This window comes from Sus scrofa, chromosome 5 (genome assembly GCF_054392235.1).
Source record: "Sus scrofa isolate SSC_HxYL_T2T_F1_AM1 chromosome 5, Sscrofa_HxYL_maternal_Yorkshire_Landrace_v2.0, whole genome shotgun sequence".
Lineage (NCBI taxonomy): Eukaryota > Metazoa > Chordata > Mammalia > Artiodactyla > Suidae > Sus > Sus scrofa.
In genome coordinates this window covers 100431155-100443923 of record NC_139387.1, presented here as the reverse complement: position 1 = coordinate 100443923, position 12769 = coordinate 100431155, and the positions used below count along the sequence as shown (strand labels likewise).

The 12769-nt window shown below is 40.7% G+C and overlaps 1 protein-coding gene across 8 annotated transcripts in view; it reads right to left on the bottom strand.

The window, feature by feature from the left end:
• POC1B (POC1 centriolar protein B) overlaps nt 1-12769 on the bottom strand; it is a 90524-nt gene that overhangs the window by 35605 nt on the left and 42150 nt on the right. For all 8 annotated transcript variants that reach the window (XM_084957619.1, XM_084957614.1, XM_021092774.2 and 5 more), the window contains 5 exons: nt 12365-12472; nt 12128-12243; nt 10660-10793; nt 8025-8093; nt 7188-7340 (listed from right to left, as the gene is read on the bottom strand). In XM_084957619.1, coding sequence (XP_084813745.1) covers nt 7188-7340; nt 8025-8093; nt 10660-10793; nt 12128-12243; nt 12365-12472 — 580 coding nt within the window. The remainder of the gene's footprint in view (nt 1-7187; nt 7341-8024; nt 8094-10659; nt 10794-12127; nt 12244-12364; nt 12473-12769) is intronic.

Genomic DNA, 12769 nt, shown 5'->3' with positions numbered 1-12769 from the left:
TCTGCATTTCAGTACGCAATTAGAAAATGTAAATTTTTTTAAAAAATCATTTACAATATCATAAAATTTTTAAATACATCAGAAAAAACAAAGATGCATAAGACATCTATGAAAAAAAAATAAAACTCATGTAAAGTCAATAAAGAAGTTTCACAAAAATAGAAGGTTGTACCATAAAGAGCTCAGAAGCAGAGCCCTGTATATACAGAAAAGAAATATAAAAGAAAAGCGATGTCACAAGTCAGAAGAGGAAAGATGATTTTTACCTGAGAAAACTAGCTCAATAAATGATCCCTGCCTAATATTACATACAAAGATGGACAGCAGATAAATTAGATACCTAGAAGTTATTTAAAACTGTAAAATTTATGGGAGTAAATGTAGGAAAATATCTTTCTGGCTTAGGGTAGAGAAAGGCGTCTTAAACAAAAGCTTCGAAAAGGAAAACCAGAAGGCAAAAAAAAAAAAAAAATTGATCCATCTGATTACATTAAAATTAAGGATTTCTGTTTAACAATGGAAACCACAAAGTTAACAATCAGATGATGGAACAGGAAGAGATTCTACGTCTAAAACTGAAAAAGGACAAATAGCTAAAATATATATAAGAAAAACCTACTAATCAACGTGCAAAGAATGGCAATCCCAAGTAAAAATTATAATCTAACAGTTATCTAGACTATGGAGAGATTTTCAGAAACATTAGCAGTAATTAGAAAAGGAAAGATTAAAGCAAAATGCTACTTAATACCCATTAGATTGCAAAAGCTAAAAAGCTTAGTGATGCTGACACTGTTTATAGCAACAAAGTTTGTAATGGCAAAAATGAACACAAATCACAGTCAGAAATCCCTAAATGTTCATCAAGAGTAGAAGAGATTCACAAATCACGAGAATTACTACTGCAGTAAATTCACTGGGATCCTATACAGCAGTGAAAATGAATGAAATTCATATGAATCTCAGGATTTTAGTGTTAAGTGAAAAAGCAGGCTATAGAAAAATATATGCAGTATGATTCTATTTATATAAAGTTTAAGGGAATTCCCATCGTGGCACAGTGGAAATGAATCCGACTTGGAACCATGAGGTTGTGGGTTCAATCCCTGACCTTGCTCAGAGGGTTAAGGATCCGGCGTTGCTGTGAGCTGTGGTGTAGGTCGCAGATGTGGCTCAGATCCTGCATTACTGTGGCTCTGGTGTAGGCTGGCGGCTACAGCTCCAAATAGACCCCTAGCCTGGGAACCTCCATATGCCGTGGGTGCGGCCCTAAAAAGAGAAGAAATAAAATTTTTTTCAAATAAAGTTTAAAATTATCCAAAATGAAAAAATATCTAATCACTGATTTAAACATTTATAGTAAAATTAAAAAGAAAAGCAAGGGAATAACCAACTAGGGTAGCCACTGACTCTGAGGGTGGTTATTTCAGAATTCAGAGAGAAAAAAAAAGAGAGAGAGAGAAAGAAAGAAATCACATGATCACTAATTATTTATTGAACATTATGAATACAAAGATGTAAACAAGGGCAGCTTAAGGAGTGGAACTCGGTATCAAATAAATGGTGCCAAAAGTAAGTGCCCTGGTGAACCTCAAAGGAGAAACTGTTGACTGAACACTTGGTGAGAAAGGCTTCCCATGGAGGAAACGGAGCCTGAGAGAGTTCCTTTTAAAAAGGTTTAGAAAACAAAGAGAGAAACAGAGATGAGGGTACGTGCAGCTCGGGGCATAGAGGCAGAATGCAGACACGATACTTGTGCACAGGGCAGCAGCAAGAGAGGTTGGCGAGGGTCAAATTGTGGGGGTGACGGAACGTGGGAAGGCCCAGAAACACTGGAGGCTCGAATGTGCTCTAAGAAGATTACTCTGACAGGGGCAAGCAGGGTGTCAAGAATAAAGCAGGGAGAACAGTGAGGACAACACTGCAACGGTCAGGGACTGTGGTAAGAAGGGCTGAGCTGATGCTAAGAGGAGTGGAATGATTTAAACAGCACTTATCAGGAGTTCCCCTGTGGCTCAGCTATAATGAATCCGACTAGGATCTATGAGGATGAGGGTTCGATCCCTGGCCTCGCTCAGTGGGTTAAGGATCTGGCGTTGTCACGAGCTGTGGTGTAGGTCGCAGACGTGGCTCGAATCCTGCACTGCTGTGGCTGTGGTGTAGGCCGGCAGCTGTGGCTCCAGTTCAACCCCTAGCCTGGGAACCTCCATATGCTGTGAGTATAGCCCCCAAAAGCAAAACAAACAAACAGGTAGATAGATAGCACTTATCAAGTTTAATGAGTAGAGCTCTAGCTTTGGAAATATTAAGCCTTTTTTATATTTATCCAGCCAGTTGTGTACGAGGGAGAGATGTACACGCCCAATAATTGCCACCCTGCAGTAAAAGAAGGAATCAGAACCATGCAGGACTATCTGCCCAGCCTGCCAGCACTTATGTTTCTGGCCGCTCCTGGAGCTGAACGCACAGCCTCCTTCCTATCAGCTCTGAATCCAGAGTTGAGGCAAAGGTGAAACCTGAGGCCGACTCACTTTTCCTCTCAATCTTGAGCTAGATGGCCAGAGGCTTGTTATTCTCTTTTCTCTACTGCCACCTAGTGTAGACATGAAAGTGTTTCCCAATGAGAAATAGAATCTGGTTTTGCCATCTGAAACGGCAGCTGCTCCAAAGGAATCTAAGTCACATGGAAATGGTCAGCATCTCTCATAGAGAAATCCTTGAGCTTCGATATCTTGCCGAATTGTGGCAGCTGCTGCCACGTGCGTTAAGATGAAGCAGGAAATTACTACTAAGTAAAAGCTTACGGTCTCCTCCATAATGAGCATGTGCTGAGGTAGTGACACGTGCATTAAAGTTCTTTGCAGGCTAACCTCCGAGAATATTAATAGGACCTTCTAGCTCTCCATTTTGATTAAAGGAAAGAACCCTTCACTAACTACAGGGGCCTTGAAACAGAGGAGGCTGCCTTATGGGAAGCTGAGTTCTCCGTCACCCAGCAAGAGATTCATGCATTCAGGCAAGGGAGGGTGGGGGTACATGACCTCACAGATGCCACCCCGCTCTGAGGTTCTGGAGTGTCCATCACGTTGAGGCGTCCATGAGCTCAAACCCTGCTCCTAACAAATGCTGAAGGACAAGAACCATGCCCATCTTGCGCACTGCGGCATGCTCTAAAGCTAGTACAGGGTCCAACACGTATTATCTGCTAACAAGATGAAATTAAATTTTGATTCTAATGAGGCACTGCATCAAGATCGTTGAAGGTACAGAAGAGAACCAGAGTGAATGGGTTGAAATTCTCATACCGCCACTTTAAGATTTAACTCACATGCGCCTCAATTTCTCATGGGATGAAAATGGTACTTATGTGACAGAGTTTTTAGGATGATTTAATGACAGTTTATGTAAGGCAATTAGAATAATGTTGCATATGTTAGATTATTATTACTGCTATTATTATGATAATGTAATCTCTAAAGAACATTTCTAAGGCCCAAAACAATATAGACATATACCACTGCTAGAACTAAAACACAAAATTGGTAGAAGAGTGGTTATTTTTATCATAAATTATGTTTTCACCTTTATAGAAGGTTGAGATAAAAGCTCAATCTCAGAGTCCAAGACTCAAATGGATCGCTTATAGTTTTTAACCATGAACCATGCCCTGACTACTACAAATTATTATTGTTTATATAATAACTATTTGGTTATGTTAAAGGAAGTTTTCCTTCTTGCTGAATATTGTACTGAATTTCCCATGCAATTTACAGACTAAGGTAATCTCAAGTCGCCATTATAAAATTAGGAGCCATCAAAACAGTTACTTTATTAACAAAAGCTTTTTAACTAACCATAACCCCTTCTTACAATATTTTGTAATTCTCCTGCAAGAGCTATTTTAATGCCTTTCTATCATCAAGATCTACCACTATCCCTTAGAATGGCTCTATGGCCTCCCACCAAAATATGCAGAACAGTAGGGCACTGCTGGGAGAAAAGTGACAGACACACACACTAAGTTAGCTCCTCCGGAAGGAAGGAAAGCTGGGTTTTGTCTGGGGGCTGGACTGTGCAGTGTAGCTTGTGACGGTCTGAAGAAGACAAAGTCCGCGTGAACAGGTGACACTCCATTGCACAATCCAGGCAGGGTTAAGACACTTTGTTTGGAAAGTGGGCGTCTTTCCCACAAGAAAGAACCTGCTCTTAGATGTTGATTAAGATGGAGTGCCCGGGCCAGGAGCCTTGCAAAGACTTGAGGTTAGATACGCAGAAAGGAGAGGGGTCGGTCTCACAAGGCCGAAAGGACTTGGTGCTTCTCGCCTTCTTCCCCGGGGCCTTCTTCTCTCATTTATTCTAAAAGCAATTGGGCGCTCACCCGTTCTGTCCATGTAGGAACTGGTGATTTATATTTGTACTCAGCTGGTTCCCAAGGCCCAAGACGTCAGAACCTTCCAACAAGTGGCGTCATTAAGGCTGGCAAACAAGTGGCTTTTGCAAAAGGCTGAACATTTTTACCCAGAAGACTGAGATTATGCAATGCAGATGAGCCTCATAGAAAACATAATAAAAGACAAATCATAGGAATGCTATGTTATCTTCAAACCCAGAAATGAAATACTTGTGGTTACTGTAAAAAGAGTTAAGGTGGCGAAATTAGATCATTTAGACGCCATTTCTTTTCTATCTTCTAGTGATACATTTTTATTCTTTTAATCAAGAATTCTGACCTCAAAAAGAGAGTTGCTAGATTCCAAATATTTCTAAAATAATATATAAGTTGACCTTGACTAAAGCTTTGAAAAAAATCTAACCCATCAAATTTAGTACTTCAAAGTAAAATTTGCTAATCTTAAATCAACACAGTACAACTTCTATTCTGATTCATACTATTCTATTCCAAGTGATTTTAGAAGTAATAGTCTTTTGTCTCGACGAGGGTTTCACAAACATGAATTTGAAGTCTTTAAACATAATTCAATATTTCACGATTACTTATTTATAATATTGAAGATGTTCTCTGTCCAGAAAACTTTACACCCTCGCTTTGTTATAAGAGATTTTAAGGGAAAAACAAAACCAGACAAAACAAAATCCTAGCACTTCTCTGGCATTGCACACCACAAAATCTGAATTTTGACGAAGCTAAGTCATATTGCACACTTAATTTAAGTGGAAAATAAGTATAAAGTTTCCAGGTAGTAACTGATATGTACTGAATGTTCAATACTAGTACTTACTGGGCACCTAGCAAAAACCAAGCCTTCTGCTAAACATTTAAAAATATATATACAGAAAGTGGAGTTGTAAAGAATACGAGTACAATCAGTATCCTGTCAGGACATTGTTCTCATCCCTCTCCTTTACACGAGCCATCCTGAGAGCAGCAAATCATAATTCATTGTTTACGCTTAGGAAGGCAGATTAGTTCCTCTAATCATCTGCCGGGACCAAGGAAAGGGAAAGAAATGGATTACAGCTCTTTAAGAACTGGTCCCTGATCCCTTAGGCCTGGAAACGGAATGATGTATTCTGACATTCGCTTTCTCAGAAGCAACATTTTCTAAAAATTTCTAGGCAGATAAATGACAGATACGACAATTGCTCCTGCGACTTCCTCCCCGTCCCCACTCAGTGAGTATGTGGGGGGGTGCTCAGGATCACTAAGAAAGTATGCAGAGGCTGACTTTCTTAAGGCAACAAAATTCAGTCCAGCATTCAAGATTCCGTGCAGAGAAACGGAGCTGTAATTCTAAGATGAAAAGCCGCACGTTAATGGATTTTTAAAGTGTGTATGTGAAAAATACGGGTCGAGAGTGGCTCTGCACGGCCTGGGTCACCTTGACCTGGCCATACAATGCAACCCAGCTGGTTTTACTGCCTTCTGGAGGCACTGTCAGAGCAGAGCTACTCAGACAACTTGACATTTTTAAGAAGGCTGGGGCTGAGGGTACATCTCAGAGAAAGCGGCCTGAGTCCTCAAGGTGGGGGCCCTGTGATGTCTCCGAAGTTATCACTGAATCCGGAGTGAGGATACAGGCTTCAGCCTACAGCTCTGTCACCTACCTCTCAGCAAAGGCAAGTGGCTGAGCTGATGAGAGGGTAGCAGCAAGGCTGCTGATCAGGCCCAGCTAAGCCACAGAAACAGTAGATAAAAAATACCAAGAGTCAAAAAAAAAAAAAAAAAAAAAAAACCAAGAGTCAATAAAACCTGCTTGGGTAAAACAAGAAAGGACAATGCAAAATAAAATATATTTCATATATGTTTTATATGAATGCATGTGAGCACGGGGAATCAACAAATCACAGGGAATCAACGGACAGGGGAGAGGGAGCCAGAGATCATGAGAAGGGGTCTGGAACCGCAGTGTGAATAACACACTTGAGGCAGCTGTGAACTGCCACTCAGAAATGATATCCTAAGAATTCAAAACATCCACTGTAAAAGCAAAGAAAGACTCTGCCAATGATGGGAAAACATTCAAATGAACAGATAATAGTGATTCCTGGTATCAGCTCTTGCCAAGAGAAAAGAGCCTAAGAAGGGTCATGCAAAATGGAAAGAAACAGACCAACACCAGCTAAATATATGGCAAAAGTGAATTTTTTTTTCTTTGAGGAGAGTAGAACATTTAAATCCATAGGACCTAAGGGAACTGGTCAACAAAAAGTTACAGCTAGGTAAATAATTATTACTTGAAAATATATGTTGGCAAACATACAATGGTCTCAACTATTAGGATAATTGCTTACATCTCTTCTTTTTACCATCCATAGATTTTTTTTTTTCTTCTTCTAGAATAGGGCTTCAAGATACCTATTTCAATAACCGTTATAAAAATTCTGCCCTGTTCTCACAACGGCCATCACAAGAGCTCCCTAAACCCATCGAGAATATGAAGCTTTACCATCTCCGGAGGCCTTAGATTTGATTCCTCATTTCCCATCATTAATAACACAGTCTTAAGTTGTATTTCCTAGTCTTCAAGAAGCAAATATCAGAGACTTTAGCGCGATTACACATTACTCTGTAGTTTTAAGGTACCAGTGAAAGTAACTGTTTCTTCAAGTGCAGCTGCTTTAAAGCGAGACCAGGTCTTACACAGTTAATTTCGAGCATCTGGCTGACCCACAGCCCCAGCGTGTACACTTAAAACTGATGGGACAAATATGCACAAAGTACTCACCTGGACAGTCTCAGTTTTTCCCTCGTGGGGATGTGGTGTTCGTGGGTAGATATCAAGAAGATGTGGCGGTGAATCAAAGTGTAATCTTTTGAGGTTTCTTTTAATAACATCTTTACAATTCAATTCATCAAAGTTAGTCCTCCATAATAAGACCTGTAAGAAATGAATCAGGGTGGCAGTTAGTGATTTGCATGTACACATAGAATTGTCTCTCAAAATAGTCAAGAAGGCTAGATATATGTTCCAACATTATTATGTCTCAATGCTTTTTTTAAGGGTGGTACAGAGAGATTTAGCATTTCAAATTGCCCCCTTTATATACGCTTTAAAATTCGTATTAAGGAAGTAATTTTTTACCTTAAAATCCTCTTTTTTTTCAAGTCCAAAATCTTATTTTTGGCTTCGTTGTCCACCTTATTCAGTGACTATGGCTCTGACTGGCTTTGGTCATTTCAAATAAATGCTGATTTGCCATATAAACAATTTAATTTATCATCCTCAAGAAGGCTAACTAACATTTGAAAAACAAGAAATGAATAGGCAATAATTTAAGTGAAAGGGCCATACCAATGCTGGGCATCCAGTTAAGCATCAGTTTTACGTATAATTAAGTATAAAGATGAGCAAAAGAAAATAAGTGCTATTTTAGTTCCCCAAACCATCAGAACTAGCACTATTTCAGCTATGAAATAGCAGACTTCCTGGCGCTAAATTAAAATACGACCTCATTGATAATCATCTTAACATATATAAAATATTGGTTGCAAAAGTCTTGGCCAAGGTCTCTGACGCCACTCCTCTAACCAAATCAGAGAGGGAGCCGACAGACTTACAAACCTGTGCATCTGCTCCTCCTGAGGTAAACAGCTCTCCGCCTTTTGAAAACGAAACAGTGAAGACAGGCCCCTAAGAAATAAAGGGAGATACAAGAAAAAACTGCTTGGTAATATGTTCTCATGGCCCAGAGGGCTGAGGGAGTATTAATTTTTCATCCTAATTTATACAGATTATTTATGCAATAAATCTGAGAGAACACATCCAGCTACTAGCAACTAAGGCAGACAAAGGAAATCAAAGAGCCAACCCAATTATATTAAAACATGTATATATGATGCTAAATCAAAGAAGAGACTATGAAACAGGAAAAAACACACTTCTCTTCCTTTTAGGACAAGCTTAAGCGTATGTACGTTAGTAAGAATTTTTGTTAAGATGTTCTGGCCTTAGATTCTCTCTATATGCTGCAAATCACTAGTAGAAACACAGCGATAACTCCGTAGGTGCTGTGAGTCTCTATAAACAAAGGTCCGTTCCTGAGCTCCACAGGCTTCACTGTGGGCAACAGCGCGCCGTTCAGTTTCAAGAACAGGACATGGACAGGAGCAGAGCTGTGACGGATGAAAACTGTACCATGACTGTTAGAGTGATGAGCTGGAGTAAGAATGAATGGCTGGAGGCCACTAGGAAGCCGCTAAGATTACCTGTGTGAGAGGGAACCCGAGAAGGTGAAATTGAGCAATGGCTGTAGAGCTGGACGAGTCATCACATGACTTCTAGGTCAATTTTTCAGTCGAGATTAAAGTAATTATTTCTCATCTCAAAAATATTAGGACACTGTTTGTTTTTTTTTTTGCTTTTTGCTTTTTAGGGTGGCACCCACGGCATAAGGAAGTTCCCAGGCTAGGGACTGAATCAGAGCTACAGCCGCCAGCCTACACCACAGTCACAGTAACGCAGGATCTGAGCCGTGTCTGTGACCTACACCACAGCTCATGGCAACACTGGATCCTTAACCCACTGAGCGAGGCCAGGGATTGAACCTGCATCCTCATGGATGCTGGCCAGGTTCGTTAACTGCTGAGCCATGAAGGGAACTCCCGGTATACTGTTTTTAATATGTCCATCTGGTACAAGAAAATTTGGGAGGACAACGTCTTATGTTTTTCAAGTAAACCATCCCACTGACTCAGCTTATTATAGCTTCATCAACACCTTCACCTCCAGCCAAAGGTAAAAAATTCCATCTTCATGTGTAGTGTTTTGTTTTTTTTCTCCTAAATTATTATGTATCTTTTTCTCTATTACTCCGTATTTCTTCCATGGATATTTTCATCCTTGGCCACTGTTACTGGTTGTTTATCCTAAATCCAGGGATACACAAGTACCTGACTGGTTACTATCTATTTCTGCTTCACTCTAACACGGCTGCAGAACAAATGATAAAGCACACAGGAAGTCTGGCAGGATATATGGAGGCAGAAAAAAAAAACCCTTCTCCCCTAGATCACAAAGCCCATTCTATTTCTGGACATAAATAGCTTATACTTGGTTAAAAGGAAGTATCTAGTACATCTCATTTTTATAAAAGAGGATGCATTCTAAAAAATTTAGAGAAGTTTGAATATTTACCCAGAGAGGAAGGATAGTTTTTATACTTTAAAAAGATTTTATTTTTTTAGTTTTTCTTCTATTACATAACATTATTTGCATGTGTGCGCGTGTGCGTGTGTGTGTGCGCACGCGCGTAATTGAACAGGTTCAATAAATAGCACCCCTCTTCCCTACTGTTTTCTAAACCAACTGAGAAATAAGACAAAGAGATATATATATATTTCTTTTTGGTAGGGCCACACACGTGGCATATGGAAGTCCCTAGGCTAGGGGTCAAATCAGAGCTGCAGCTGCTGGCCTACACCACAACCACAGCAATGCGGGATCTAAGCCACATCTGAGACCTACACCACAGCTCACGGCAACACCAGACACTTAACCCACTGAGTGAGGCCAGGGATCGAACCCGCATCTTCATGGAAACTAGTTGGGTTCATAACCCGCTGAGCCACAACGGGAACTCCTCCCCCCCCCCCCATCTTTCTTACTGATGAAGACTTAAAAACAGAGAATGTGGCTTTATATGTGGGCAAATGGGCTTCTAGAACTGAATCTCAGAATGAGTCAGATTTGAGTGCCCGGTCACAGGCAGGACCGGACGGAGGCAGGCCTCCCCATGAGAAATATCAGAGGGAACCAGGGAGGACAGGTTCCCGAGGGCAGAGGGCCCCACTTGTCCAATTTCTCCTTCTAAAGTCACCAAACGGGGTAGCGCAGGGAGGGAGGGAGGCGGCGTGAGAGGCTAAGAATGTCGGAGCTGGTGAGACGCCTCCACGGCTCGGGAAGATCACCAGGAAGGAAAAAACACATCTGTCACCGTTTAACCCCATCTGTGCTGCATACTGATGAAAGTGGCAGTGGAGACTGAGTCAACGGCCACTGAAGACAGACATTCGCTTCGACGAGAATGACATTAAATAATACTGCTAAGGGTGGCTTCCAGAGAAGCAAAAGTAAACAATGAAAAAATTATGATAGCAGCAATATGTTACACTTGCAAAAACAATAAAGCCATCGAATACCATGGATCAAAATGTTTAAATATATATCATTTAGAAAACAAAAATGTTAGTGTCCATACCGTATGTCCTTGAAGTGTATATATGAGCCTTCCTTCTAGGAGATCCAGAATCTTAAGGGTACCATCGGAAGAAGCAGTGATGAGGTAGTTACCCGAAGGATGGAATGACACACAGTTCACTCCACCACTGTGAACTGATGTGTAACATAAAAGCAGAAAGTTCAGAGAATAATACTTAAGTCTAAAGATGCCCCTTAACCCTATTAGCAATTCTAGGTTGAACGCAAGAATCAGTTAGAGGCAATGTCTAGCCAGTACCAAAACTCCATATAGCCCACTTAAAAAAAAGGAAAAAAAAAGTAGTTTCACATCAAATAGCTAAAGCTTCCAGCTCATGAGACAGATAGCTTTACCAATGAGCATGTGTCATGGAAAGACGATCTTATTACCCACTTTCCTACAAAATCCTCAGATACATTAACAGCGTCAGCAGCAACTGATTACACCCCCTCATGTAAGACAGACAACCTAACCGCCAATGAAATGGTTTTTTTCACTCTAAACATTGATGTATTTGTCAATGCAAGTATAACTAATGCTGGATAAATACTAGGGTGAGGCTGTTAAAACCAAGCTCGAGGTGAAGGGAAAGCCCTACGCATGTGACCAGGGGACAAACTCAAGGGTTGTTTGACCCGTTTTGCGTTGGCTGGCGGAGGCCTTCAACTAAATTCAACCACCAATCAATTAATGGCTTGGGAAAAGGGTGAAGAGTATTGGAGGTGTGTTTGGAGAAGGGCAGTCTGGCCAGCTTGAGAAGTCACTTCTGAACCCCATTCTTCCAACAGGAGGCAGTCTAACACAGCGGTCAAAAGTTTGTTCTACAAGGTACTTTGTGAAAATGTACCTTGTAAGCAGAAAGACCCGTGTCGGTTCTAGCAATTATTCGAGCGCGTTTCTTAGTCTCTTGAAGCCTCGATTTCTTTATCTTTGAAATGGAGGTTATAATAATACTTCTCAGGCTGTTGTGAGGATTGAGCAGTGTCTGCTACGGGGTAGATACTGTATTTATTAGGAAGGGACATGTGGATTTAATATCAACCGAATATACACTAAGAAGTCAGTCCGTGCCTCTTTACCCTCACGACATAGGTGGTGTGTAGTTGCACGTCAAGGACTGCAGGGTGCTGTTTACTACCTGTTATAAGCAACTACTTGTAACGCCTTCTGAGGCAATTTCTCTCCTGGGCTTTTCACACAAAGCATAACCAATGTTTGAAAATCTCACGGTAATTTCTTCTATTTTTACAGATCTGTTATCATTTTAAGGTCTTTCCACCGCCCTGTGCACTCTGGCATCTACCCCAACTCGTGGGACCATGTTCCTGCTGGGGGCTGATGTCCTCTAATCCATTCAAAGGCAGCACATCTCTCCTTACAAGGGTCGCACTGAGAAGGTAGCCTGTCGGTGTAAGAACTTCCTCGAGAAGCCCACTCGACAAGTGAATTTTGTTGTGGGCAATGTTACCTTGATAATGCTGGAGTAGTTTGTTCACTCTTATATCCCAGATTTTCACGGTATGATCAGAACCTGCCGAGGCTATGCACGTACCATTAGGGTTAAAATCCACAAAATTGGCAAACCTAGAGGAAAGAGTAAGATGACCTCATGCTTCCATTTCTCTTCCCTCTCATTTCTTTACTTGAATTGTGACAATTCACTGGCAAACGAACCCCCATAAAGGCAAAAAGAGAGAAGACTTACCCTACAAAATCTGAGAAGTTATTAACACACTGCTTATTTGTGGTATCCCAGATTTTAATAGTTTTATCTTCACTACATGACACAATCAGTCTTCCATCAGGTGAAAACCTGCAAAGCATAAAAAAGATAATTTTTGTGGAAGGCTCCTAGCAAGCACAATCCCCCCTACCCCCATCACTATGTAAAAGTCAGGCTGCACATATTAAATACCATTCACCACTGCTGCCAAACTATGCGGCGAAGTCATATTCTGTTACCAACATCTTTCCAACTAAAAATAAGCACAACCAATGATGCTGACAGACCATGAAAAGGATCAAAATACATTTTCTAGACTAACCAAGTTTCTTTTAACCTTTTATTTAAATAATTTAGTCGTATGCTATCTGTCCTAGGTCTGCACAG